General features: G+C 34.7%; 4 protein-coding genes and 1 long non-coding RNA gene across 6 annotated transcripts; 3 read left to right on the plus strand and 2 right to left on the minus strand.

Annotated features, from left to right (window-relative positions):
* Positions 1-263: 263 nt before the first annotated feature.
* Positions 264-3,572, minus strand: LOC130589543 (uncharacterized). The gene is made up of 4 exons (XM_057390824.1): positions 3,518-3,572; positions 2,495-2,581; positions 963-1,509; positions 264-759 (listed from the first exon to the last, which is right to left on the minus strand). The coding sequence occupies exons 1-4, from the start codon at positions 3,570-3,572 to the stop codon at positions 264-266; spliced, it is 1,185 nt and encodes a 394-aa protein (XP_057246807.1).
* A 2,563-nt stretch (positions 3,573-6,135) lies between these two features.
* On the plus strand, positions 6,136-9,262 carry LOC125499534 (uncharacterized). Its single transcript, XR_007276430.2, has 3 exons — positions 6,136-6,843; positions 8,064-8,143; positions 8,253-9,262. It is a non-coding gene; the product is annotated as an uncharacterized LOC125499534 (long non-coding RNA).
* A 765-nt stretch (positions 9,263-10,027) lies between these two features.
* On the plus strand, positions 10,028-12,688 carry LOC109135563 (uncharacterized). 2 transcript variants are annotated; one of them, XM_048648289.2, is made up of 3 exons: positions 10,028-11,061; positions 11,481-12,192; positions 12,481-12,688. In XM_048648289.2, exons 2-3 carry the CDS (start codon positions 11,485-11,487, stop codon positions 12,613-12,615), a joined length of 843 nt encoding a protein of 280 aa, XP_048504246.1. In that variant the 5' UTR covers positions 10,028-11,061; positions 11,481-11,484; the 3' UTR covers positions 12,616-12,688. The 2 variants fall into 2 exon arrangements, with proteins under 2 accessions (XP_048504246.1, XP_048504245.2); XM_048648288.2 differs by having other exon boundaries at positions 10,028-12,192.
* Positions 12,689-12,893: 205 nt separating this feature from the next.
* Positions 12,894-13,973, plus strand: LOC130592111 (uncharacterized). The gene is made up of 2 exons (XM_057396278.1): positions 12,894-13,483; positions 13,578-13,973. Exons 1-2 carry the CDS (start codon positions 13,427-13,429, stop codon positions 13,899-13,901), a joined length of 381 nt encoding a protein of 126 aa, XP_057252261.1. The 5' UTR covers positions 12,894-13,426; the 3' UTR covers positions 13,902-13,973.
* Positions 13,974-15,483: 1,510 nt separating this feature from the next.
* On the minus strand, positions 15,484-17,919 carry LOC130592220 (protein FAR1-RELATED SEQUENCE 5-like). Its single transcript, XM_057396424.1, has 2 exons — positions 16,718-17,919; positions 15,484-16,526 (listed from the first exon to the last, which is right to left on the minus strand). Exon 2 carries the CDS (start codon positions 16,443-16,445, stop codon positions 15,738-15,740), a length of 708 nt encoding a protein of 235 aa, XP_057252407.1. The 5' UTR covers positions 16,446-16,526; positions 16,718-17,919; the 3' UTR covers positions 15,484-15,737.
* Positions 17,920-26,627: the final 8,708 nt, after the last annotated feature.

The raw sequence follows: 26,627 nt of genomic DNA on the forward strand, positions 1-26,627 counted from the left end.
AGATCTAATAATCTTTGGCTTGTTATTGTTTGTGAATGTTGTGATCCCACTTCAGTTTGTGACCAATGATAGTCTTTAGTAAAGTTGTATACACTTTGCTCTCCTTCATAATCTGAGTAGAATGCTGCACCCCTTGCTTGGTTCTGATTGTTCCTTGGTTGTATATGTTTGCGTAGATCGAGGCATGGGAACAAACTGCAACAAAAGATCGGAATCAATTAAAGTTAAAAATCTGAAGCAACATATTAAATAGAATACAATAATTAAAACACATGACTTACACTAGCTTGTCTTTGATATCCATTAGGAAAGGTGTAAACTCCAACTCCTCTATTATGCATTGGCACACTTGCACTATTAGTGTGTGAAGTACCTTCTCCATTATCAGACCTCCTAGATGTTTCAGTTTGGACATTCTTGCAGCCTCTTTTATTATGTCCTTGGATCCCACATAAGCTGCAAGTCATCACAGTCCCTACTTTCTTCATCTTTCCTGATTTTGTAACTTCACCAACTTGCAACCTCCTTTTTGTTTGAGGTCTATGTTGTACCTTTTTTAGAGCCGGGGCAATCACTACTAAGTCTGAATCAGGCCATTCTTGTGGTCCATTTAATGGCTCCAACAGGTATTCATAACCTTTCATATACACTCCCTTCCTAAAGTAGTCATTCACATACTGCTCAGGCTCATCAACCTTATTCCATATTGCTACAACTGCATGTTTGCAAGGTATTCCACTAACTTGCCATGCATTGCAACTACATGTTTTTTCAGCTAAGTTCACACAAATTTAGTCTGAGTTGCACCCTCCCGAACACCATAGCAGAAACCACCATCCCAAAATGCATTCCAACCTCTGGCCCATATTTTTGTTTCTCAACTTGTTGCTGAATTCTTGGACATAACAACAGATCCTTTTTTCCAACCTCATCTCTTTTTTTGTATAGTCTTTCCATTAAACCTTCCTAATATCTTAAAGCATTGTAATGATAGGCTTATGTCTGCTATGAAAATATAGGCATTGAATACCTCACTCATGTTGTTGTCGACACTATCACAGCTTGACATTGAAGTGTAGAAAGCTCTACACCACTTTCGGTAATTTCTTTTCAAAAGATCTTCAGCTGCTGCATTAGAGATCCCCCTCATTACCTTAATCTGAGCCTTGAATTCATTCTCTGTAGTGCTTTTAGCTATTATCCAAAATTGTTTTCTAAACTCCATACCACCACCAAATACTGTCCTAAAATTACAGTATACATGTCTTGCACATACCCTAGATTCAGCTTGTGGGAAAACACTTGACACTGCATTTATGAGTCCTTTTTGTTGATCAGACATAATGGTGTAGCCTGCACCTTCATTTGTTCCCAAATCAGAAGCTAGCAACTCTAGAAACCAAGTCCAACTCTCGGTACTTTCAACTTCCATAACAGCCCAAGCTATGGGAAACATTTGATTGTTCCCATCTCTACCAACTGCAACCAAAAGTTGTCCACCAAATGGCCCTTTAAGAAGCAACCATCAAGTGAAATAAAAGGTCTGCAACCTGCCATAAACCCTTTCCTCAATGCTTCAAAGCAGAAATATATTCTTTCAAACACATACCATTCATTTCAGCTTCACAGTGTTGTTTCTATTGCTCTTCAGTATTTCAGCAGCATACCTAGGGAGTAAGGAGTACTGCTCTTTGTATTCTCCCACAATTAAGGCTTGGCCTTTCTTTCTTGCTCTGTAGGCCATAAACCTACTCACTTTGATTCCTCATTCCAACCAAATGGTTTCAATTATGTCATGAAGTTTGATGTATGGATTCACCTGAATTTTGTTATATAGTTAGATGCAATCCATGAGGATGTCATTTCTTCACCTTAGATGTCCTACCACAAGTGTGTTCAGGATGTGTGTCTTCACCATAAAATTTTTTTTGCCTCTTCCCATGATGCCCATATCCTCCAAGGGCAACCTTATCTTTATTTGAGCACACAGCACCCATCTGTCCTTGTCATTTCTGCTAAATGGAATGTTTCTTCCTACTTCAATGGAGTAGTCAATTATTGCCTTTCTAAATGAAGCAGCATTCTCAAAGACTTGGCCAATATAGACTTGGACTGTCTGTTGTCACTATCTTCTAAGAACCTATATTTTTTCTTGTTCTTTGCATCTGGTTCAGGTCCAAGTAAGTACCCACAATCATCACTATCTGATTCACTAGGGCTATCCAAGTCACTTTCCCCCCTCAAAGTCATTTGAGAAGTCATTGAGACTCTGCCTTTTGTGTCTGCTAACTTCTTTCAACATCACTAACTCTGCCTCATATGACATCTGTTTTTTTGTTCCTCCCTAACCTTATCCCTAGCATTTACAACTTCATCATTATCTTCATCTTACCATCGTATCATAGTCTATGTCCCATGACGAATCAATTGCATTCATTGTTGGGTTATGCATTGAACTAAGCAAGAAATAAAGATTGATTGTTGTGATCATCACCCAGCTGAAGTCCATGATTGTTGTTTTCATTATCCCAGTCAATTGAAGGAGACTTGTTCTCACTCATCACTTCCACACTTTCATGTTCTGTGTACACATGAATCACCTTATATTTCAAGAGCAATGCCAAAAAAGGATCAAAGGTACTCCTCTCAAAGCCTAAATATCTGAGCCCATCACTGAAATTTTTGTTAGGATCTTGGTAATGTAGTTTGATTATGTCTTTGTGGCCTAACTTGTTGATGATATTTCTAATGTAAGACATTGATATAGTCTCTGGTATGTCCTCAACACATTGACCAAACCCCCATTATACACAAGATCACAATCTTCTGTCCATTCCCCATGGTGCACAATTAAAACATGGGTTCAATACAATGTCTGCCAAATTAAATGGATAAACTTTATCAATAATAAAGTACATAGCATAAAGTAAAAGCATAACTGATTTGCATAATGTAAATGTAGCATTAAAGTAAATTGATCAAAGAAGACAAATGTATAAGGTAATGATTTTTTTTTCATAATATTAGTCACTTGACATACATTATATAACTTGTCTTCAATACAACATTACATCAATTCGTAATTGAAGCTAAAAAAAAAAAAGCCAAGTTTGAAAAAAAAATATTGATAAACCCATATCATTTCCTTAATGAACGTAAAACCTCAACCAAAATTTTCTATATCTGATAAACAACTAATAAATAAAATATTGAAATCTATACTTAATTAATCCTCACTATGATATCTTCATTCAAAATAACTGAACTTTAACAATATAATTATAATGTGTTTTAGTGTGGGTTAAATTATATAATAATACACACAAATCTAAACTCTAATTAGTAGATAAGTTAATTTAATCACAACTTTCAACAAACCACAATCAAACAAAATATAATTCAATAATCAAAATAACCCAAAAAATTCCTAAATCAAAAAATTAAGCAAAAAAAAAAAAATTGAAAACATCAGCAAACAACAAAAGGAAAAAAGTATAATTCGTTTGAAGCAACTTACCATCAGGAGGGGTAAGATTGGGAGGCACCCTAGATGGTGGAAACCAAGCCGTCATCTTCACTGTTGGTTGTGAAAAAGGTTGAAGAAAAAAGAGTATTATTTTTGGCAATTTGTGGAGCAAAGTGGAAGAAGGCTGCCGTACAGTAGAAGAATTCTATTTAAAACTACTAATATGCTCTTTTTTAATTTGAGAAAAAATTAAAAAAAAACGAGGCTTGAAAGTTCAGGCCCAAAACATGCTGCAATTGTTATACTTAACGGAGCTTTTTTAAAGATAACGGACGTTACTACTTAGTCCCTTAATTGCAACATTTAAAACGTTAGTACCTAAATTGCAACAAAGTTGAAAGTTTAGGGCCTAAGAGTGCACTTAACTCCATACTTTACTTTCAAACACATACACACGCTTATTTCGATTGATCTTCAGGCTTCACGATTGCTTGTCCCAAATGTTGTTACTTTGCCAAACTTAAGTCGTATTGGTATACTCCTTAGGCTCTTTGAATAAAATTATTATCTTTATATTGAAGTTACTAAATATACAAAATCGTTCCTTTGCATATTCTAACTTTTCACCTTATTTTTTTTATATGTTGTTATGATCGTCTTGTTCATGCTCATCATTCACTTGTTATTATTGCTAATTAAAGACCTAAAGAACTGTTCTAATATTAATCAGATACAACTTGCTAGTAATCCTGTAATTTTGATTGTTTAATAATGTGTTATTAAAAATAGTCTTTTTGATGTGTTTAATAAATCAACTTAGACTAATAATTTTAGGGTGTTTGAAATTATATTCTGATTATTCTTTTGAATTTGGCATGAATCGATATGTAGTAGAGGCCATCAATGAGTGAATGTATTTGCTGATCGTGTTCGTTCACCCTTGAACTCATGTTTCATTGATCGTTAATGAAGTCATGATAGGGAAATCTACATTGGATAAGTCTCTAAATTGTCAATATGATTTTCCTATATCCAATTAGGTTTACGAGTCTTCCTTTAAAGAATTGTTGGCAACTTCTTCTATTTTATAAAACATTTTTCAATACAAAACCTTTACAATAAGGTAGTCAATTTACGCGCTGATCTCGCATATGCGAATAAAAACACACCTATGATTTGGCGACTTCACTGGGGAGGATTTTTTAAAAATATTATTTTTTTAAATAAGGGTGAATCTTGAAAAATACGATTCATTCTCTTTTTATGCATTAGAATAACATATTTGCATATGCATGACTATTCTTTAAGCCACCATAAGGACAATCTTCATTGCCTCATTAGCATATGTTCTATGTGTGAGGCCGCTTGCAGGGGTTTTGCGCTTTATTCTTCCGAAAGTTTCCTGAGCGATAATGTTGGATCTTAGTCATAAGAAGACCTACTCAATCATAACATTGTTCTCTTGTTTCTAACTTGAGAACTGGAGTGCGTCTTACACGTGGTCTCCTTTTTAAGCAAAGGTACGAGGCGTGGGATCAATTTCTTAGTCATGGACCCTTTTCAATCTTAACCTAAACCTAATCGTAGTTTCAAATGTAGAACTGGACATTAGGTTGAGAAATTTTGCATTCACGTTATATGACATTGGCTTGTGATCGCGAATTTTGCATGTTATTAATTTGCTGTCAAATTGTTGTTATGCATTGCTTCTAAAATCGTGTCCACAAAAAGATCGTCAAAATTAGCCATAACCTCGCCTAAGTCACCAAAAAACATGTTTGGGAGCAGTGCGCCAAACACTTGTGCCGGCGCACCATTCTCGCGCCAGATACTAACTACGGGGGCGCGCAATAATGCTACCTGGCACACATCCTATGCTAATCAGTTTTTGTCGATTTAGTTGTCATGGTGGCCGATTAAGTGTTCTTTCCATCTGCATCGCGTAAAATCATAATCATTCTAATAGTCTTTTTTTCTAAAAATGAAACTCACCTAATTCAAACATAAAAAAATCAATCTTTTCTTACATATCACCTAAGGTCGAGTCTAACCTAGCCTAGAAAGTGCATCTAGAAAAGTGACTATGGTGGAGTTAGAGTCGTCATGCATGTCTACCTCTTCTCATTTTATCCTTGCTATCCAACATATCTTCCTTATCATATCTACCCTTCCATTTTCTATCAATTTCACCTCTTCTCATTTTATCCTTGCTATCCAACATATCTTCCTTATCATATCTACCCTTCCATATTCTATCAATTTCAGTAAAGTTGCCTTTTTTTCAAAGTCAAGCTTACACCTCTTCTATTCTACTATTTTCGAAAATATTTACAAATCATCATCATACCACTTATTCAAAAAAATTCTTTTCAAAATTAATCCATTATTTTTTCCCAATAAAAGATAAAAACAAAGGAGCCTCTTTCAAAATGAATTTCGAAAATTCTGAGCCCAGTCCAAATACATATAGTCCATTCCAATCAACTCAATTCCAATTCATTCGCATTCATTTTAGGTCCATTTGAGTTTGAGTCCTTGCATTCATTTTAGGCCCATGTGCATTGGAGTCCGTTTTGCATTCATCCTAGGCCCATCTGAGTTGAGTCCTTGCATTCATATTAGGCCCAATAATAATAAAACATTGCTTTGTGATTCGGAGATGAGGGGAGCTGGTAGTGAAGTAAGTTAGCATGTTTTTTTATTATTGTTAAATAAGAGGAGGTAGTGGTTATTAGTGGACATGTTCATCATATCTTTTGTTACTCCTTATTTTTCAACTGTATATTGGTTATTTTAGTGCCTATTTAAGGACCATTTATTGCTTTATGAAAATCAAGAAAACTAGGTATAACTTTTGTGAAAGTATTGGGTCAGACCGTCTGACCTAATACTTTCCGTCGGACGGGCTGAGCCCATCAAAACGCGCGCGGGCTTTTTTTTTCATATTTGTTTGTTTTTTTAAAAAATATTTAACGATCATTATGTTTAATCTTTTGACGGTTTTGAAACTGTTTTTTATGTAGTTCGTACTTGATTATCTCTAGTTTTAAAACTGTTTCTTCTCTCTTAATTTCTCATTAATTCAAGTTTTGCTCTTAATTTTTCTGCTTCTCTGCTTCTCTGTTGTTGAAATTTACTTTGTTTTTTGGTTCGTAATTGATTACTGTTGCATCGCAAATATGGTTAAGAGGATCAGAGATGAAGTTTCTAGGTATAACTTGGTTTGGATTTGCTGTAATTTTTTATTCCCAAATTCTTAGTGTGTTGTTGTAATTGTAATGCAGCTCGAAGGTGAAGACAGACGCATCTTCAGGAAAACATTTGGTTGTGTCTACTGCTGGGAAGAGGAAAGAGAAAGATGGTGATTATGATCCAAGGTATATTTCAAATTCTTAGTGTAACCATTTTTAGTTGATGTTGTGTTTCTTTCATTTAGACATTTCTACCTTTCATTTGGTGTTTTTGATTTTGTTTTTCTTTATTTTTGGACGTTTTCAGTTGATTATTGTATTTCTTTCATTTTATTAGGGTTTTTGTTTCAGTTGATGCTGTCTTTGTTTCATTTACATATTTTGTTCTTTTTTTGGTGTGTTTTAATTGCTGTTTTGTATCATTCACATATGTTTTCAGTTGATGTTGTTTTTTTTCATTTAGACATTTATTCCTTTCATTTGGTATTTTTGATTTTGTTATTCTTTGATTTTTTGACGTTTTCAGTTGATCGTTATATTCTTTCAGTTGATTCTTGTATTCTTTCAGTTGCTTCTTGTATTCTTTCAGTTGCTTCTAGTATTCTTTCAGTTGATGTTGTTTTTCTTTCATTTAGACATTTTTACCTTTCATTTGGTGTTTTTGATTTTGTTTTTCTTTATTTTTGGACGTTTTCAGTTGATTATTGTATTTCTTTCCTTTTATTAGGGTTTTTGTTTCAGTTGATGCCGTCTTTGTTTCATTTACATATTTTGTGTGTTTTAATTGTAGTTTTATATCATTCGCATAACGTTTTCAGTTGATCTTTGTATTCTTTCAGTTGATTTTTGTATTCTTTCAGTTGATGTTGTTTTTTCTTTCATTTAGACATTTATTCCTTTCATTTACATATTTTTGATTTTGTTATTCTTTGATTTTTTGACGTTTTCAGTTGATCTTTGTATTCTTTCAGTTGATTGTTGTATTCTTTCAGTTGATTCTTGTATTCTTTCAGTTGATGTTGTTTCTCTTTCATTTACATATTTCTACCTTTCATTTGGTGTTTATGATTTTGTTATTCTTTGATTTTTTGACGTTTTCAGTTGATTTTGTATTCTTTCAGTTGATTGTTGTATTCTTTCAGTTGATGTTGTTTTTCTTTCAGTTGATGTTGTTGCTTGTTTATTTCATTTTGTTATTTTTTGATTTTTTCACATTTTCAATTGATCTTTGTATTCTTTCATTTGATACTTGTATTCTTTCAGTTGATGTTGTTTTTCTTTCAGTTGATGTTGTTGCTTGTTTATGTTACTTTGTTTCAGTTAGTCTTATTATTATTTCAGCTTTTGTTGTTTTTCTTTCATTTGGTTTTGATATTGTTTATTCGATTAAACTTTCTTTCTTTCAGCTGTGATAAATCATTGTCTAAGAAGAAAGGCAAAGCTGATTTATCACCAGTGAAGTTTACATTTGCAAGGTCTAATCCAGGTGAACAAAAAGACACTTTTGATAGATCGTATGTTTTTTCATTATTCACCTTTTATATGATATGATTGTTTATGTTTTTTTTAAATTTATTTTTGTTCACTTTTCTTAGGAATTTGACAGAGCAAGAAAAATGAAGTCTATTAGTCTACATGTATTGTCAGACTATTCTCATTTACATGAAGTTGTTAGTATCTTCAGTGATCAGCAGCAAAGAGACATTAGGGAAATTGGGTTTGACAGTCTTCTAGATATTAGGATAAAGAAGTTATGTTCGAATATCAATTTGGAGTTGTTGTTGAATACAATGCTTCCGGAATGATGTTTTTGACAAAGAATGGTAAAGTAATTTTTAATAAGTTTACCATCAGGGATGTTTTGGGTTTACCTGTATTATTTAAACCAGTTGAGGTTATTGATGATGATGCCTTTAGGAGGAAAGGTAGTCAGGTGGAGGCAGGAAGTGCCAGGAGGGATTGACATAGGTTGCTTGATGTTTCTGATCCCAAGAAGCCATATATTAGTAAAAAAAATTGGGATGATTTGTTTAAGAAGCATCAAAGTGGGGATGATTTTAAGAAGTTGTTTGTTATTTTTTGCTTATAAAAGCTCCTTTGTCCACGTGCTGATTTAGTGCCTGCCCTGAAGTGTGCCAAGAGTTTGGAAGATGTATCTATGATTTCAAGCTACGATTGGTGTTGATATGTCTTACGAAGTCCTTGTACTGCTGTATTGGACTGTCATCAGACTATAATGATGAGGAAGAACGAGCTGGGACAGAAGAAAGTGACATTTAAGCTTCGGGGATGCATGAGCGCTCTGGCTCTTGCTGTTATTCACAACTTCAAGTGTCGTAATCTGGATTTCTCAAATGTCAGTAAGCTATTTATCACTTATTGGCAGGAAGAGAAGCATTTGAGTAGTGTTGTGAAGCAGTTTGAGATCAGCATGGAATTTATTCTGCCAGTGAAACGTGAAAAAGAGAAGCTTGAGTTTAAAGCTCCTAGTGTTAGTGCTGCTAGTAGGAAGTCTGCTTCTCCTGCAATAAAGGTGGTTGAGGGTCCATCACCTTCAACTAGGCAGTTTGTTATGGATCTTCCTCATACTTTGATGAGTGATGAGGAAATAGATGCTCTTGATGTTCCTGTGAGTTTCATTCATCTTATGTTTTTATTATTATTGTACTCTTAAACTCTAACTGAAGACTGTTAAACTCTAACTGAAATAATGTCAATACCAGCTGAAAATTATATAAATACCAAATGAAACTATTTCTATTTGTTTTTATTTTATTCAAGTTCTCATTTGATTGCTGGATTGTTTCAGTTGGTCCATTTTTTTGTTTATGTTGTTTTTGTTTGGGTTTGAGTTGTTTTTGTGTCATTATGATATTCATTTGTTTGTTTCTTTGTTTTGCTCTTTTAATCGAAGGAATATGTGAAGAACATGCACAAGTTAAAGAGGAATGCGCTTGCATTTTGTCAAGTGAACTTGGATATTGCACAAAACATTCAGAAAGAAGGCGAGAAGCTGTCTCAAGACAATCTTTCTCTGGATGACAGTGAAGTTTTTAATCCAGAGTTTTTGAATCAAATTGACGACATATGCATGCGTCATTTGGCAGCGAAAGAGAGCGCAAACAAAGTTGATCTTACAATTGCACCGTTGGTGAAGCGGAATGAGCATTTCGAGTTGGATGCTGGTGTTCCCGATTTGGATGCTGGTGTTCATGGAGATGAAGAGAAAGGAGGAAATAAAGATTATTGTGACAGTAAGTTCCTTTGATTTTATTGTTTTCATTTGATTGTGTTGTTTTCTCTGGATGACAGTGAAGTTTTTAATCCAGAGTTTTTGAATCAAATTGACGACATATGCATGCGTCATTTGGCAGCGAAAGAGAGCGCAAACAAAGTTGATCTTACAATTGCACCGTTGGTGAAGCGGAATGAGCATTTCGAGTTGGATGCTGGTGTTCCCGATTTGGATGCTGGTGTTCATGGAGATGAAGAGAAAGGAGGAAATAAAGATTATTGTGACAGTAAGTTCCTTTGATTTTATTGTTTTCATTTGATTGTTAGAGTTTTTCATTTGGTGGAAACATTGTTTTAGTTTGAGTGGAATACATTTGTTTAAATGAAAAAGTTAAAGAGGTAACTGAAAGAATAAAAAGACCAACTGAAAACTGTGAAACTCTAACTGAAATAATATTTATACCAGCTGAATATCATATAAATACCAAATGAAACTTTTTCTATTTGTTTTTATTTCATCTGGTGGAAACATTGTTTCAGTTTGTCAATGAATTGATTCATTTTTGATTTTGTGTGTTTTTCGTCTCTTGTGTATTTAGCTTTTTTTTTATTGTTTTGGTTTTTGAATGAAGATGATGAGAAAGAACCAAAGGAAGATGATAAGACGAGGAATGCTGATGATGATCAACTTAAAGAGGTTAAGGATAAGGATAAGGATAAGGATAAGGATAAGGATAAGGATAAGGATAAGGATAAGGATAAGGATAAGGATAAGAGTGTTATGATTCTGGTTTGCAGAAAAGTTCTTGTGAGAAGCAGATTATTGATTCTACACATATCCCTACTCCTACGGCTGCTGTTGAAGTTGTTGATCTTTCTACTCCTCCTTCCATTGTTGAAGTTGTTGAAAACGTCTATAGTAGAAGGTCTTCGAAAGTTGATTCTTCTGGTAAAGGGAAAAAGATATCTGAATACGTTCGCCTTCTGCGTTATCAGTGTCCTGTTGGTGGTCCTGCTTTTAAAAGTGCCGATCCTTCATGCCCTTCATTCCAACTATTAACTCCGAGTCATGTTAGTGAGGCTGTTGGATGTGCAGACAGTGCAGACAGTAGTGAGGGTGTTGGAAGTTCAATTTTAATCATCACTCTAGTTGAAGTAAAGTATCCTCGTGTAAGTATAGTTTTTGTTTTTTAGACTACATTTTGTTTCAGTAGGTATTAATTTATTTTTTCGTTTGTTTGTTTCTGTTTTAATTTGGTTATTTTTCTATTTCAGTTAGTGTATGTTTCTTCTCAGTTAGTATCTGTTTCTATTTCAGTTAGTGTATGTTTCTTGTCAGTTAGTATTAGTTTATGTTTCATTTAGTGTATGTTTCTTCTCAGTTAGTATTAGTTTATGTTTCAGTTAGTATCTGTTTCTTGTCAGTTAGTATCAGTTTATGTTTCAGTTAGTGTATGTTTCTTGTCAGTTAGTATTTGTTTCTATTTTAGTTAGTGTATGTTTCTTGTCAGTTATTATTTGTTTATGTTTCAGTTAGTATATTTGTCATTTTTGTTTAAGTATTTTTTTCATATTTTAATGCAATGCAGGGTGATGACTCTTATTCTTCTTGATCAATCATCATACAAATCGTACATACCTAAGAAACATTCAAAGTCAGAAATTCTTTCAACACCTGAATTATTGAAGGGGTGGGACTATGACTATAATTCGGAGAAATCTGAGAAAGTTTCGAGAGTGGAGGAAAAAGGTGATGATTCTGAGGATGATGATTTGGATAAACTCATTGACAAGATTGCAAAACAAGGAGTTGATTATGAAGAGCCGAAAAAAGAAGAGGATGAGAAGAAAGATATTGGAGACGTAGCTGGTGTTGGTTCTTCTTCTGCACCTGGTTTGCAGGCTATCCCTGTCAATAATCATGGCCTAATCTTGTCTCGAAGCTTGCATCAATATAACAAGTACCTGAGTGATCTCTCTTCTGAAAACGTGTTGCTGGTTGATTATGTTTTCTACAATGAGTTTGACAACGTTTCAAGGCTGTCATTGGATCCAAATTCTGAACCTACAAAAACGAATAATTTGATGCTGCAAGATGAACTACAAAGTGATATCATTGTGGACTTCGAGAATCACGACAACAACTACTCGGTTCAGTTGTACAAGTTTGACCTTGTTAGCATGCCTCGTCAGAGTTGGTTAACTAGTGGAGTTATTGATGGATGCGCATATATGTTTAATAGGCAAGAAGAAGAATCACCTTTTGCAATGAGGAGATTTTGGTTTAATTTGATGCCTTTTGTAAGTGTTTCTATCTAATATAGTTTTATTTTTTCAGTAAGTTTTTCAATTCTTTTTATTTTTCACTTCTGTTGATGGTGTACTATGTGGTTAGTGTTATTGCTCAGTTTTATTTGCTCTTTTTTTTTTTTTTCAGTTGGTCATATTCTCTTTTCATTTTGTTTTATACATCTGCTTTCATTTGGTCATATTATTTTTTCAGTTGGTCATCTTCTGTTTTCAGTTTGTCATATTCTTTTTTCATCTGTTTTCGGTTGGTTATTTAGTATCTGTTTTCTTTTGTTGCAGAACTATATTAATTGGATGTGTGAAGAGAAGGCAAAAAAGGTTGAGTTTGATAGTGAAATTGCTGAAAATGAAATTATTTTGAAGAAGTTGGAGGGAACTAGTGAATATGATGAGAAATTGAAAGAATGGGAATAGAAGAAGAAAAAGTTGGTTACAAAAGAAGATGATTTATTGTTCAAGAAATGTATTGGTTAGTGGGATTGTATTGTTGTTTACCATTTTTTTTCCTTTTGATTTCAGTTAGTTTGATATGTTTCAATAATTGATAGTATTATGCTTACTTCTGATAGTTTTGTAATTGTTTGAGTTAGTTATAGTTTTGATTTCATTTTGTGCTAATTTTTTGTTTCTTTTAGTTTGCTTCTTTGTTTCAGTTGACATCCTTTATTGTTTCAGTTGAATTTATTACTGTTTTAATTTGGATTAATTTATATTTCAGTCAGTGTTTTCAATTTATCAGTTAGTCCGAGTTTTTGTTTCAGCTAGTGTTGTTAGTATTTCATTTAGTTCTTTGTTCTCTTTCAGGTAGACTTATTGCTTTTGTATCTTTTGTGTATATTCCAGATTTTTGTTCCTGTTCACAAGGATGATCATTATACTGTTTTGGTGCTCAACAAGAAAGCTAAAAGGATTGAAAACATTGACAATCGTACATACATGAAGGATATTGATAGATATGTTCATGAGGGATTTAACGGTCTTACATACTTTGTACGTACCCTTTTGTGATGGGATTGTTTTATATTTCATTTTGTTACTTGTTTTTTAATGGTTCTTTACTTTTTCATCTTCAAATGCAATGTCGTGCTTTTGATGCTTTTATGCAAGGTGGTAATATGAGATGTCGTGATTTTGATCATATCCAACATTGGGAGAAGTGACTCTTTTGTTCGCTTGGAGAAACAAGGAAAACAATCATGATTGTGGTGTTTATGCAATCAAGTGTATGGAGCTGTACGATGGTGAAAATGCAAACGAGTTTCCACTTGTTGACCTGAAAAGGGTATGATAACTTTATGGTTTTTTGGGAGAATTTTTACTTGTTAGATTTCTGTTTAAAAATTTTTTTAATAGTGTTGATTTTTTTTAATTTTCAGGCAGCCACCAAAAACTTTCAGCGGTGCAAGCTTGCACTTTGTCTAATGGAGCATCCTTTAAACAAATTGAAAGACAAAGTGAAGCGTGATTGTTATGTTTGGTCAGCAAACAAGCCTGAACTTATTGCAAGACAGAAGTTAAGGAAGGAAAAAAAGGGTTTTCTTAATAGATTAGCAGTTAATCGATCAAAGAAGACAAATAAAGAAGAACCACGAATTTTAGAGCGAAGGAGGAAGCACGAGGAGGAAGTCGAAACAGTGTTGAATGATCACTATGAAGACAAAGAGAGATTAAACAAATTGTTGAATTTTGGTTATTCTTAGTTGCCAAACTGTCTTTTTATCTATTTTTTATTGTAATGTACAGTAGAAATAGCACACACAACTCAATTGATATTTTTAATTTTTAGAGTTGTACATGTACACTTACTATGAGTGGAATACATTCGTGTAAATGAAATTGTTTGAGAATTAAGTGGAAAAATACAATCACCAGTTGAGAAGTGAAAAATCTAACTCAGAATGATAAGTGTGACATATATTTGTAAATAATAAAGACTACCTGAAAAATAAACAAGTGTACCTGAAAATAATTACTGGCTGGAATACAATTGAAAACTAATATTAATTTACACTATTCAACTTCAGCTACATTTGGGGTTTTGGTTCCATATTCATTCGGATGCCTTGTCTTCATTTACGCTTCTCAAAATGTCCTTTTACTCTCTTGTTTCCCTTTGGGGGTCTTCCTTTTGTCTTTATCACCTCAGGATTTTCAACTGTCTCTCTTCGTAGTTCTTCGTCTTCGATTTCTTGTTGTTTTTGTTGATCGGTCTTGAAAATTTCTTTTACCGATTTGTATAATTCCTTCAACGACTTGTCATATAATTTTCTTGCATCCTCACTCGATTGACATATTGACACTAGGTTGTAGAAATTCTTGGTTATTGCATGTCGCCATGGTGTCCATAACAGTGCATTTGGGTTTTGGTCCTTGTCTGCTGTAATAACAGTTTCTTAGTCAATCATTTCATTTGGGGAAAAAAACTTTTCAGCTAGTTGATAAAGTGTTTAAGTTGGAGTTTTACTTTTTTTGGTTGGCTAACTAAAGTTTTCAGATAGTTGATAAATTGTTTCAGGTGGTGTCTTAATTGTTTCAGTTAGTTATAGTAATTTTTCAGTTAGTTATACTAGTTTCAGTTGGAGCCTTTCTTTTTTCAGTTGGCTAACTAAATGTTTCAGGTAATTTAAAAATTGTTTCAGTTGGAGTCTAATTTTTTTCAATTATTAAGATACTTATCATGTAATTTTTTCCGTTGGCTAACCAAAACAACTAAGTACCCTTCACCCACACCCCCAAAAAACAAAACCCACAAAAAACTCCCAACCCCCAACAAAAAACCCCAACTTAATTTTCTGTTAGTTATATTTATTTTTCAACTAGTTATATCAATTTTTCAGTTTCATTTGCCAATAAAAACAATTATTTCATTTGCCAATAAATTTTTTTTCAGCTAGTTGATTATGTGTTTCAGTTGGAGCCTTATCGTTTTCAGTTGGCTAACTAAAGTTTTCAGCTAGTTGATAAATTATTTCAGTTGGAGCTTTACTTTTTTCAGTTGGCTAACTAAAGTTTTCAGATAGTTGATATATTGTTTCAGGTGGTGTCTTAATTGTTTCAGTTCGTTACAGTAATTTTTCAGTTAGTTAAGTGTTTCAGGTAATTTTTCAGTTGGCTAACCAAACCCCTCCCAACAAAAAACCCCAAACCCCCAAACTCCCAAAACCCCCCACCCCCAAAACCCCCCTCCCACACACAAACCAAAACCCCAAAACCCCCAATTAATTTTTTGTTAGTAACATTAATTTATCAGTTAGTTATACTAGTTTTTCAGCTGGAGCCTTTTTCTTTTTCAGTTGACTAACTAAATGTTTCAGGTGATTTAAAAATTATTTCTGTTGGAGTCTTAATTTTTTCAGTTAATAAGGTACTTATCAGGTAATTTTTTCAGCTAGTTGATTATGTGTTTCAGTTGTAAGCTTATCGTTTTCAGTTGGCTAACTAAAGTTTTCAGATAGTTGATAAATTGTTTTAGGTGGTGTCTTAATTGTTTCAGTTAGTTACATTAATTTGTCAGTTAGTTATATTGATTTATTTCACTAACATTGAATATTCTCCCATACTGCTGACTTTGCAAGTCTTGTCCATCTCTTAAGGATATATTTTTCTGGGATTTGAAATATGTTGAACATGTGCATGACCCTTATGATGTGAAAGCAAAGCATCCCCGTCTCTGTGAAGCATTGACATGAGCACACTAATTCTGTTGTAGCCTCATCGTATGCTTCCGTATGTGAATTGTTGAAATCTTCTTCTGGTGAGACTTCAAACAACTTCAGCTCTGAGTTTTCTGTTGCAAATGCTCGTAAAAAGGATGCCATTGCCCACTCATACTCTGTTTCAAAGTCATTATACAGTGCTAGTGTGTATACATCATCTGCATGTTTCAGGAGCTTTGACTTGAATTTGACAGCTTTGGGACGTTCGGTTCTGCTCCGGAAGTTGTCACTAGTTTCATTGCTTCTCCATCTCTTCACTTTTTGCTCAAATATATGGTAGAATTCAAACAAGTTTGTCGTTGCTTTTGCATTGAATGATATTGCCTTGTTTGTGACTTCACTTCTTTGTGATGATAAGATTCCAGCTGAAAACGTATCCTTATTTAACGCGGCACACCACTTGTGTCTCTGATCATATACTTGATTGAACCATTCCTTTTTCTTATGTCCATACATTTCCATCATTTTCGTCCATAATTGTTCAAAGCCTGATTGATTTTGACACCCCATCAAGCAGTTCTTGAACATGTTCTTGAAGTCTTCATTGGTCTTGAGGGATCCGAGTGGCTTACAAAGTTCTTCTCTATATGCCAAAGGCAAAGCCTATGTCTTGAATTTGGAAAAACATGTTTTAAGATAGTACATAATATGCTTCAAATCATTTTCATTTGTATGCTTATAAATATAACTGAAAGAGTAGATCTTTGAAAATGAAACAATAAGACATGCAACTGAAATGATAACAATAATTACAAATTGACAGCTTTGTATTTAGTTGTGTGAGTTTATGTTATTTATACCTTTTCAATTGCATTGCCCATGACCTTATCTTGATCAGTGAAAATTGTCTTTGGCTCTTGTTGGCACATTGCTCTCTTGAATGTTTCTAGCAGCCATTCAAAGCTCTCTTCCTTTTCATTAGTTATGAAAGCGCATGCAAACATTGTTGTTTTCCAATGGCAGTTTATGCCAACAAATGGTGCACATATCAGTCCATACTTGTTTGTCCTGTAAGTGGTGTCAAATATCATAACATCTTCATAGGCTCTAAAGTCCTCCAACATCATGGAATCTCGCCAAAAGTAGCTGACAATGTTGTTATGTTCCCCAAATTTCAGCCTATAGAAGAATGCAGGATCATCATCCGCTCTTTGCTGAAGTACGTCCAACACACTCTGCATATCCTTTCCTTCAACCAATCTTGTCTGTACTGTGTGATATAGTTTAGATGGTCCCTTTTTGTGTGGCCCACTACTTCCTCTGATCCAGCTTCATGACACAAAAAGTTCTATGCATGCATTGGCTTTATGCCAGATTCAACCATTGTTTCTATTAGCTAGCCTTTTTGTTCAGTTATCCTCCTTTCTGATTTCAGATGATTTAGTTCTTGTTGTATTACGAACTCATGGTTGTGCTGCAGCTCATGAGCTACAACAAGAAAGTCTTCCCCAGGTTTTTCTTGCTTAAATCTGACCATGATTTGCATGCTGTTCTTGTCTCATTGACCACCCTTTCCTTTCTTTCCTTGGTTGGCTCTCAACATCTGGTATCTGAACATGATCTTGTTCTGTGTCTCGTTCTTTTGGTTCTCTTATTTTGTTTGTTGATTTTGAGGCTCCTTCCTTCGAGCAAACCAAGTAGAATTCGTATATAGAATTATCAATTCTCCTCCTCCTTAGAGTTTCTTTCCTAATACTAAATCCTAATGCTCTTGAGTGAGCTTGATACAAGTTGTAACCATCTTTGAGATCTGTAACATGTCTCCCTATTAAACTGCTTCTGATATTCTTGTCATTGATGTACTTGAGATATTCAAGTTCACCTATTGAGTTCATTGACAAAAAATAAGCATCTAACTGAAAGAACAGACGCACTAATTGAAAACTAAACAAGTGTAGCTGAAAATAATAAGGTTTTGAAATTTTTTTGTCTAATTGGAATAGAATCAAATGAAAGAATCATTATACTAAATAAAATAATATAAAGACCAACTGAAAAATAAATAAGTCTAACTGAAACAATGTAAATGCTAACTGAAAATTTTTAGTCTAATTGGAATCGAATGAAATGAATCATAATACTAAATGAAATAATATGAAGACCAACTGAAAAATAAATATGTCTAACTGAAACAATGTAAATGCTAACTGAAAATTTTAGTCTATTGGAATAGAATGAAATGAAAGAATCATTATACTAAATGAAATAATATGAAGACCAACTGAATTATAAATAAGTCTAACTGAAAAAAGAAGTGATCTTAACTGAAAAAAGAAGTCTAACTGAAACAATATAAATGCTAACTGAAATTTTTTATTCTAATTGGAATAGAATGAAATGAAAGAATCATTATACTAAATGAAATAATATGAAGACCAACTGAAAAATAAATAAGTCTAACTGAAACAATGTAAATGCTAACTGAAAATTTTTAGTCTAATTGGAATAGAATGAAATGAAAGAATCATTATACTAAATGAAATAATATGAAGATTAACTGAAAAATAAATATTTCTAACTGGAAAAACAAGTGACCTTAATTGGAAAAAGAAGTGGACTTGAAATTATTAGTCTGATTCGAATAGACTTTTGTAAATGAAAATTTTAGACATATTAACTGAGACAATGTAAATGCTAACTGAAAATGAGTAAATGCAAGTGAAAATTATTTTGTTGCACCTGTTTCTTCGTCTTCTTTTCCAGCTGATTCTCCATGTAATTTCTTTCTCTTTTTTTCCTGATCTTCTCTCTGTATCAAACATTTTTTAATATGAATTTATAAGTTGAGTTATTGTGTGAAACTTGCTGATTAATGTGAGATATGTGTTACCTTTCTCATTGGTTAGTTCATTTTTTAATGAACTTTCGATTTGGGAGTTCGAATCTTCAGTTGACATTGTTGCTTTAACTAGATTGAGAAATGGAATGTCGAAATGAGATTTACTTGCAAGGAGAAAGCGGATGAGTACGATAATTTCTCGTTGAACAATGGCGAATGAAGCTGTTGTTTTTGTTTTTTTTTCGGTCGTTATAAAATTTGCTGCGCGCGCGTGGTTTTATGTCGTCCGACGAGAATGTTGTGTCAGACGAGTCCGACACAATACGTTCTCATAACGTTTTCTCTCCAAATACTTCTTACTTGCTTTACTATGTACAAATATGCAAAATAATTGTGTTAATCTGATTAGGTTAACCCTGACATTATATATATAGAATTATATTATAGACTTAATACGAATAAAATTTCCCTCTATCTTATGTACATACAATATTACACTAATACACGCTCTCAACAACAAATAATCCTCATGCGAAGAAAGAGTGTTAGTTACCAAATTATTGATATTCGGCTCGGAGATTTGCGGATAAAGAAAACATACTATATGGTAGTGCACGAAGAGGAGGATGTCAAAAAGGCTTGAAACAAAGCCGACGGAAGCCAAAAGAGGTGTTACGACATTCTAGCAGTGTTGAGGGAGGGCTACGGAATTCCGGTAGCACCTAAGGTCGGCTGTGGGCTAGCACCAGTCGTCGCGTGGGGAGCCGAGAATAGGTCGTTGGAAGGCTGCGGCAACCCAGCTGCGAAAGGACCCAACGACAAGGGTCGAGGAGCAGGCGAAGGCCCGCAGCGGCATGGAGGGGGCGAGACAGCGGAAGACGGTGGGATAGTCATGGTTGTCGTGGAGGAGAGATCATTCATGGCATATGACAGTCCAAACGTGGGAGGCGAATGAATCATTAAATTTTTTTAAAACCTAAGGCTGTGATACTTTATATAAGTATGGATAATAATTGTGATAATAATTGTGTTAACTTGAGTAGGTTAACCCTGACATTATATATATATATATAATATATATATATATATATATATATATATAATATATATATATATATATATATATATATATATATAGGGTTACATTATAGACTTAATACGAATAAAATTCTTCTATAGTGTACCTACAATATTACACAAAGTCCAAGAAATTGTTTTATTTGATGTTTTATATTATTATACCATCACATGCGTACGTATACATACTAGCCAAGTTTTTAAGCACCACATGCATAATTATTTGGATTTATTCGATACTATCTTTTTTGTCCTCACGCATATGGTATAGTATGGTCATTTTCTTTTTGATTCAAGAAGCAAGGAGAACATGTTTATAAAAATAGGCATGGTCTTATAGTAATTTTATTAGCTTTTTTACACCCTCTTGACCCACATTATATATATTTCTACAAAATAAATCTAGTCTTCTGTATTTGAATAATAAAATATCTCACAACTCTTATATCATCACATCTACTTTTTAACTATTATACCACCGATGACCTTAAACTACATGTCCTAACAAGTATTTATAATGTTTTGAAATGTAAGGACTAGTTAACTTTTATATCATTCATATCAAATAGTTCATGTCGTATTATTTCACACATAATAGTTAAAATTCATATTTATTTTACTTTTTCTAAGGACTGGGGATAAGCAAATCAAATCTAAAGCTAACATAATATCAAAGCGTTATGTGTGAGATGAGGTCTTATTATCTATTTGTGGGTATAGGACTATGAGTTTATGGATAAACTATCACCTTATGAGTTTAAATAATAGATATCTAGTCAATTAATTAATTTGATAGATGTTAGGTAAATTTGATATATGTCTGGGTTAAATTGATATTTTCTAAATAAAGCTGATAAATATTTAGGTTAAACTGATATCTTATAGGTTAAAATTATGATTAAATTGATAGATGTATGAGTTGAAATGATAAATATATGACTTAAATTTATAATTGTGATGCTTAAACTATTTTTTTTTTACCTATATCTATTATGTCTTAGATTGAGAGGGTCTCATAGAAGACTTTTCGATATAATTTATGCATATAAGATGATTAAAAGACATAATTACTAAACTCAGTGTTCATGTATTATTGATCACTTGAATTTATAAATTTTAAAACCGCCATGCAACTTATTACAAAATGACATGAAAAACCATACTTTCAATTTATTATGACACGAACATACTCCCCAAGATGGGGAATAATTTTATTAAGACAGACACAAAGAAAAATCATGCAGTTATTGACGACACACCAAAGTGACCCAGTCCGAGCACTGCACAGCCACAAATTCTAAGAGCACCTGCCATTGAAAAAGCCGCTGCATCTAAGACCAGGGCAACATGGGTGAAGATGACCACACGTATCACCACGTCCTGGACACCATCGGCATAAACCTCCTATCCCACCAGTGGCTCTGGTATCACACCATAAGCCTTCGCAACACTGGGGCATTGAGGGGAGGTCTATGCATGCTGCATTAGCTGAAGTGCAACGTAAGTTGCCGCCTCCGCCGCTTTCAAGAAGGATGTTTGAAATCCTCTGCAGCTCTTGTGACACTCCGGGATATTCAACGCCAGCCGCCACACAAGTACCTGCCATTACAGTAATAATAAACAAGAGAAACATCCTACTTGCTACGTAGCTCTTCATCACCTTCATCTCTCCCATGATAGTACTGTCTCTCTCTCTTTTTTAACTCTCTTTAGTTTGCTGGTTGCTGAAAATAAGAGGGAGAGCCCCTCTATTTATAACCAATCCATGCGTTACTTGATGTCACCTAGCTACAAATTAGTTCACGCACCCAAGAATTTATTGTTTTATATTGGACTGTTAAATTATTCATTATCATCACACGCATTGCATTATTGTCTAGCTTTTTCAATACCACATGCACAATTGTACTCGTTCTTTTAACACCACATGCATAAATGCATAATTGTACGGAGTTAGTGTAGGAATATATAAGTACTATAAAGCGAAATTTCATGAATCAAATTCATAAGCACTTAAATCAGGATCACATGCATATACAATTAAGGATCACATACAAGTTTAGAAATAACCTTTGTAGCGTGATTTCCACAAAGCTTGAAGAACCCGGATTGAGAATCTCAGATGTGATTCCTCTACTTAGTCCACCAACCCAGATCAACACTCCACCAATGCTAGTTGGAAAAGGAAGAAAACACTTCTTTCTTGTTTGAGGAGTATTACGTGACTTTTGAAGAGAGAGAATAGGAGAGAGAAAATAATAAGAGAATAAACTGACTGTTTTCTTTTCTGCCTAACCCAAATATATAATAGTATTTAGGTCAGATTTCTCCCCTTTTCCATCTCTTGGCCGGCCACCCTAGGGCCCTCTTGGGCTCTAGGTTTCTTTTGTTGATCCAAGTTTAATGTGTGACCTTGTAGGATCCGTTACATTGGGCTTCGGGTTTATTTATTTACTAATCCGAAGTTCTATAGCTTCCTCTAGCAAGACGTATAGACGACCCAATATAACGAACTTATTATCTCTATAATACGATCCATTATATTAGTAATTGCATTTAAGTCGATGACATAAATCCTTCAATCTCCCACTTGTCCGAGACGAGTGTGCAATGTTTTTATTCCTCAAGTCTCTTTATGTCTTAATTTGATAGTAGATCATATTTCTATATCATCCATACTAGCTTTCAAATTATTCCTTGAAATTCGAGTTCAAATTGTCAACAAATGATCATCGAATAATCCATTTGAGCACGCGCACCATGTCATTTTTCAATTTTTCACTCTTCAAGGGGCCAAGACACCTATCCTATCTCATAAGGAGGACTTTTCCAATCTTGTAGTAACCAATACTCCCACTCAACTTTTAGCACAACCTGAATGCTGCCTTTATAGTCCCCTTTTACGGCATGACGTTTGACAGTATCAAAGCTATACTAATCATTGGGCTAGTAATGTTCTACTCATGTCTCAGGAATCTACTAATATAATTTCGAAGTTATAAAACTTCTAAGTAGGTCAAGTTCGACTATGTATCAACTATACATGTCCATATGATTGATTAAACATCTCTATGTTTCCATAGCCCATGAAACGGCGCTATCAATCAATCTTATATGTCCAATTTAATGACTTAGATTAGGAACTTTAATATTCTATGAATTCTGTTCACTTATGGTGTTTCATTCATCAAATCACATATTTGACAAAACCATAGAATTCAAGATATATTTTGGACATTTTATTTAATACCAAACCAAAATTAAATAAGACAAAATTTATTATCATAAACATAAATAGCAAAGCCATGTCTTTACATTGTAATAAGTTTCTCTAAACCTAGTACAATCTAAAGCCACTCTAACATTTGCTTCAAGCCTATAGCCCTAGCGTGACACTCATGCTTGGGTTGAGGTAGGGTTTAGTTAGCGGATCAGCCACGTTCTCATCCGTATGAACTTTGCTTTGAGCTCTTCCAGCTCACTACTACTCCATTAGACAACAGAAATACCCTGACTGAGAGCGGTAATCATCTTTGTCGATTTGGAAGTTTGCATCAATATAACCTTCAACAACCAACTCACTTTGTCCCCCATATACTAAGAATATAGCTTTAGTCCTCCTTAAGTACTTAAGGATGCTCTTAGCTGCAGTCCAGTGTGCTTCTCCTGGATTTGCTTGGAACCTGCTACACATGCTCAAGGCATATGCAACATCAGGTCGAGTACTTATCATGGCATACATGATAGACCCTATAGCCGAAGCATAAGGAATGCTACTCATTCGCTTTAACTCATCAGGCTCAGTCGGGCACTGACTCTTGCTAAGCGATATGCCATGTGACATGGGAACGAAACCTCTCTTCGAGTTTTCCATGTTGAACCTTGTAAGAACCTTATCAATATAAGTTTCTTGACTTAGCCCAATCATCCTTCGAGACCTATCTCTATGGATTTTGATTCCCAGTATGTACTCAGCTTCTCCAAGGTCCTTCATAGAGAAACAACTTTTAACCATTCCTTGACTGACTCAAGCATTGGTATGTCGTTTCCCATGATTAGTATGTCATCTACATACAGAACCAAGAAGACTAAGCTGCTCCCACTAAACTTCTTGTAAACACAAGACTCTTCTTCGCTTTTGATGAAACCAAATTGTTTGATTGCCTCATCAAACCGAAGATTCCAGCTCCGAGATGCCTGCTTCAATCCATAAATGGATCTCTGAAGCTTGCAAACCCTTTTAGGATTTTCTGGATCTTCAAAACCTTCAGGTTGTGTCATGTACACATCCTCATTCAAGAACCCATTCAAGAATGCGGTTTTGACATCCATCTGCCAAATTTCGTAATCGAAAAATGCAGCAATCGCTAAAAGTATCCGAATTGATTTAAGCATTGCTACTGGAGAAAAGGTCTCATCATAGTCTATACCATGAACTTGTCTGAATCCTTTTGCAACCAGTCTTGCTTTGTAGACATAGACATTTCCATCTTTGTCTGTTTTCAATTTGAACACCCACTTGCATCCAATAGGGTTAACCCCAGCAGGCAAGTCAACTAGTGTCCAAACTTTATTCTCAGACATGGAGTCTAACTCGGATTTCATGGCCTCAAGCCATTTCTCAGAGTCTGGGCTCGTCAAAGCTTGTTTGTAGGTAGTAGGTTCTGAATTTTCCAAAATCATAATTTCAGAATTCTCAGTCATTAGGAAATCAACCAACCTTTTGTTTGGAATCCTTGGTCTACTAGACCTACGCGGGGTCTGAGCATCAAGAGAAACGTTCTCTTCAACAGTTTGAAGATTTTCGCTTGATTCAACTTCGAATGGGACGGTAGGAGGTTCATGCGTTGAATACGTTATCTCCTCAACATGACTTTCGTCTTGTTGGGCCGTCTCTGACATGGTGTGAGCCACGTCCAGTTGTTGCTCATCTCGAATTTCTTCGAGTGTTATTTTACTCCCACTTGTCTTTCTAGAAACAAATTCCTTTTCAAGAAAGACACCATCACGAGCAACAAACACTTTGTTCTCTTGACGGTTATAGAAGTAATAACCCCTTGTCTCTTTTGGATATCCCACAAAGAGACATTTATCTGACTTGGGTGCGAGTTTGTCTGATAGTAACCGCTTTACATAGACCTCGCATCCCCAGATTTTAAGAAAAGACAAGTTTGGAGGTTTTCCATTCCATAACTCATATGGAGTCTTTTCTACAGCCTTTGACGGGCTCCTATTTAGTGTGTGTGCAGCAGTTTCGAGAGCGTATCCCCAAAAAGAAATCGGTAGATCAGCAAGACTCATCATAGATCGAACCATATCTAGTAATGTTCGATTCCTCCTTTCAGATACACCATTTAACTGTGGTGTTCCTGGTGGAGTTAATTGTGAAAGAATTCCACAATCCTTTAGATGATCATCAAACTCTTGGCTCAAATATTCACCACCACGATCGGATCGTAGTGCTTTTATTGTCTTACCAAGTTGATTCTGTACTTCATTTTGGAACTCTTTGAATCTATCAAAAGATTCCGACTTATGTTATCAAGTAAATATAGCCATATCTACTCAAATCATCAGTGAAGGTGATGAAGTAATTAAACCCTCCCCTTGCCTTTGTGCTCATAGGACCACATACATCTGTATGTATGAGTCCTAAAAGATCGCTGGCCCTTTCACCTTTTCCAGTAAATGGTGATTTTGTCATCTTCCCATTAAGCATGATTCACATACATCAAATGATTCGAAATCAAATGATGGAATTATACCGTCCTTTTGTAACTTGTGAATGCGCTTTTGGTTTATATGACCCATTCGGCAATGCCAAATATAGGTTAGGTTAGAATCATTTGATTTCTTTTTCTTGCTATCTATGTTATAGACTTGTAATGATTTATCAAGCACATATAAACCATTTATCAAATTAGCTCTGGCATAGAACATATTATTGTAAGAAATGGAACAACATTTGTTCTTTATTTCAAAGCAAAAACCTTCAGAATCCAAAACTGAAACCGAAATTATGTTCTTAGTTATTGTAGGAACGAAATAACAATTATTTAATTCTAAAATAAGCCCAGATGGCAAGTGTAGACTATAGCTCCCGACGGCAAGTGCAGCAACTCGTGCTCCATTTCCAACGCGTAGCTCTACCTCGCCTTTTGCCAACTTCCTACTTCTTTTTAGTCCCTGCACATCATTAACTATGTGAGAACCACAACCGGTATCAAATACCCATAAAGAAGTAGAAGTCAAATTGATTTCTATAACATATATACCTGAAGTGAAGCCCCAGACTTCTTTATTTCCTCCAAGTATATCGGGCAGTTCCTCTTCCAGTGTCCAATCTTGTGACAGTGGAAGCACTTGCTTTCCGCAGCAACCTTGGCTTGCGGTTGGCTTAGGTTTTTCAGCGACAGTGGCAACTTGCTTGCCTTTGTCCTTCTTTCCTGCCCATTTCTTTTTGAAACCCTTTCCCTTTTGAACCAACAGAACCTCTTTCTTTGGTTCAACCTTAGGGATGTTCCTTTCAGCATTGACCAACAATCCATGCAGCTCTTGCAAAGTCTTTTCAGACTCATTCATATTGTAGGTCATTCTGAACTGATTAAAACTTTCAGGTAGTGAGTGGAGAATGATGTCAGTAGCCAACTCGAGCCTATAAGGGAACCCAAGTCTTTCCATGTTTTCGAAAAGACCCATCATTTCGAACACATGGGGGCCAACAGCTTGACCCGGCTTCAAGTGACATTCAAGGATCTCCCTGTTAGTCTCATACCGCTCAACTCGGGCCTGAGTTTTAAACATGGCCCGCAGCTCTTGCATGATCGTGTAGGCATCCTTGGTTTCGAACCTCT

This window comes from Beta vulgaris, chromosome 7 (genome assembly GCF_026745355.1).
Source record: "Beta vulgaris subsp. vulgaris cultivar EL10 chromosome 7, EL10.2, whole genome shotgun sequence".
In the NCBI taxonomy this organism is placed as follows: domain Eukaryota; kingdom Viridiplantae; phylum Streptophyta; class Magnoliopsida; order Caryophyllales; family Amaranthaceae; genus Beta; species Beta vulgaris.

Bases quoted from the DNA above. Each gene is read 5' to 3' on its own strand.
- LOC130589543 (XM_057390824.1), bottom strand. From the start codon at position 3,572: ATGACGGCTTGGTTTCCACCATCTAGGGTGCCTCCCAATCTTACCCCT. The intron at 1,510-2,494 runs GTGATGATCACA...TGCTTCTTAAAG, and splicing joins CAATCATGGACTTCAGCTGG to GGCCATTTGGTGGACAACTT. The intron at 760-962 runs GTTTAATGGAAA...AAAAACATGTAG, and splicing joins TGCTTTAAGATATTAGGAAG to TTGCAATGCATGGCAAGTTA.
- LOC109135563 (XM_048648288.2), top strand. From the start codon at position 11,389: ATGTTTCTTGTCAGTTATTATTTGTTTATGTTTCAGTTAGTATATTTG. The intron at 12,193-12,480 runs GTAAGTGTTTCT...CTTTTGTTGCAG, and splicing joins GGTTTAATTTGATGCCTTTT to AACTATATTAATTGGATGTG.
- LOC130592111 (XM_057396278.1), top strand. From the start codon at position 13,427: ATGGAGCTGTACGATGGTGAAAATGCAAACGAGTTTCCACTTGTTGAC. The intron at 13,484-13,577 runs GTATGATAACTT...TTTAATTTTCAG, and splicing joins CACTTGTTGACCTGAAAAGG to GCAGCCACCAAAAACTTTCA.
- LOC130592220 (XM_057396424.1), bottom strand. From the start codon at position 16,445: ATGTTCAAGAACTGCTTGATGGGGTGTCAAAATCAATCAGGCTTTGAA.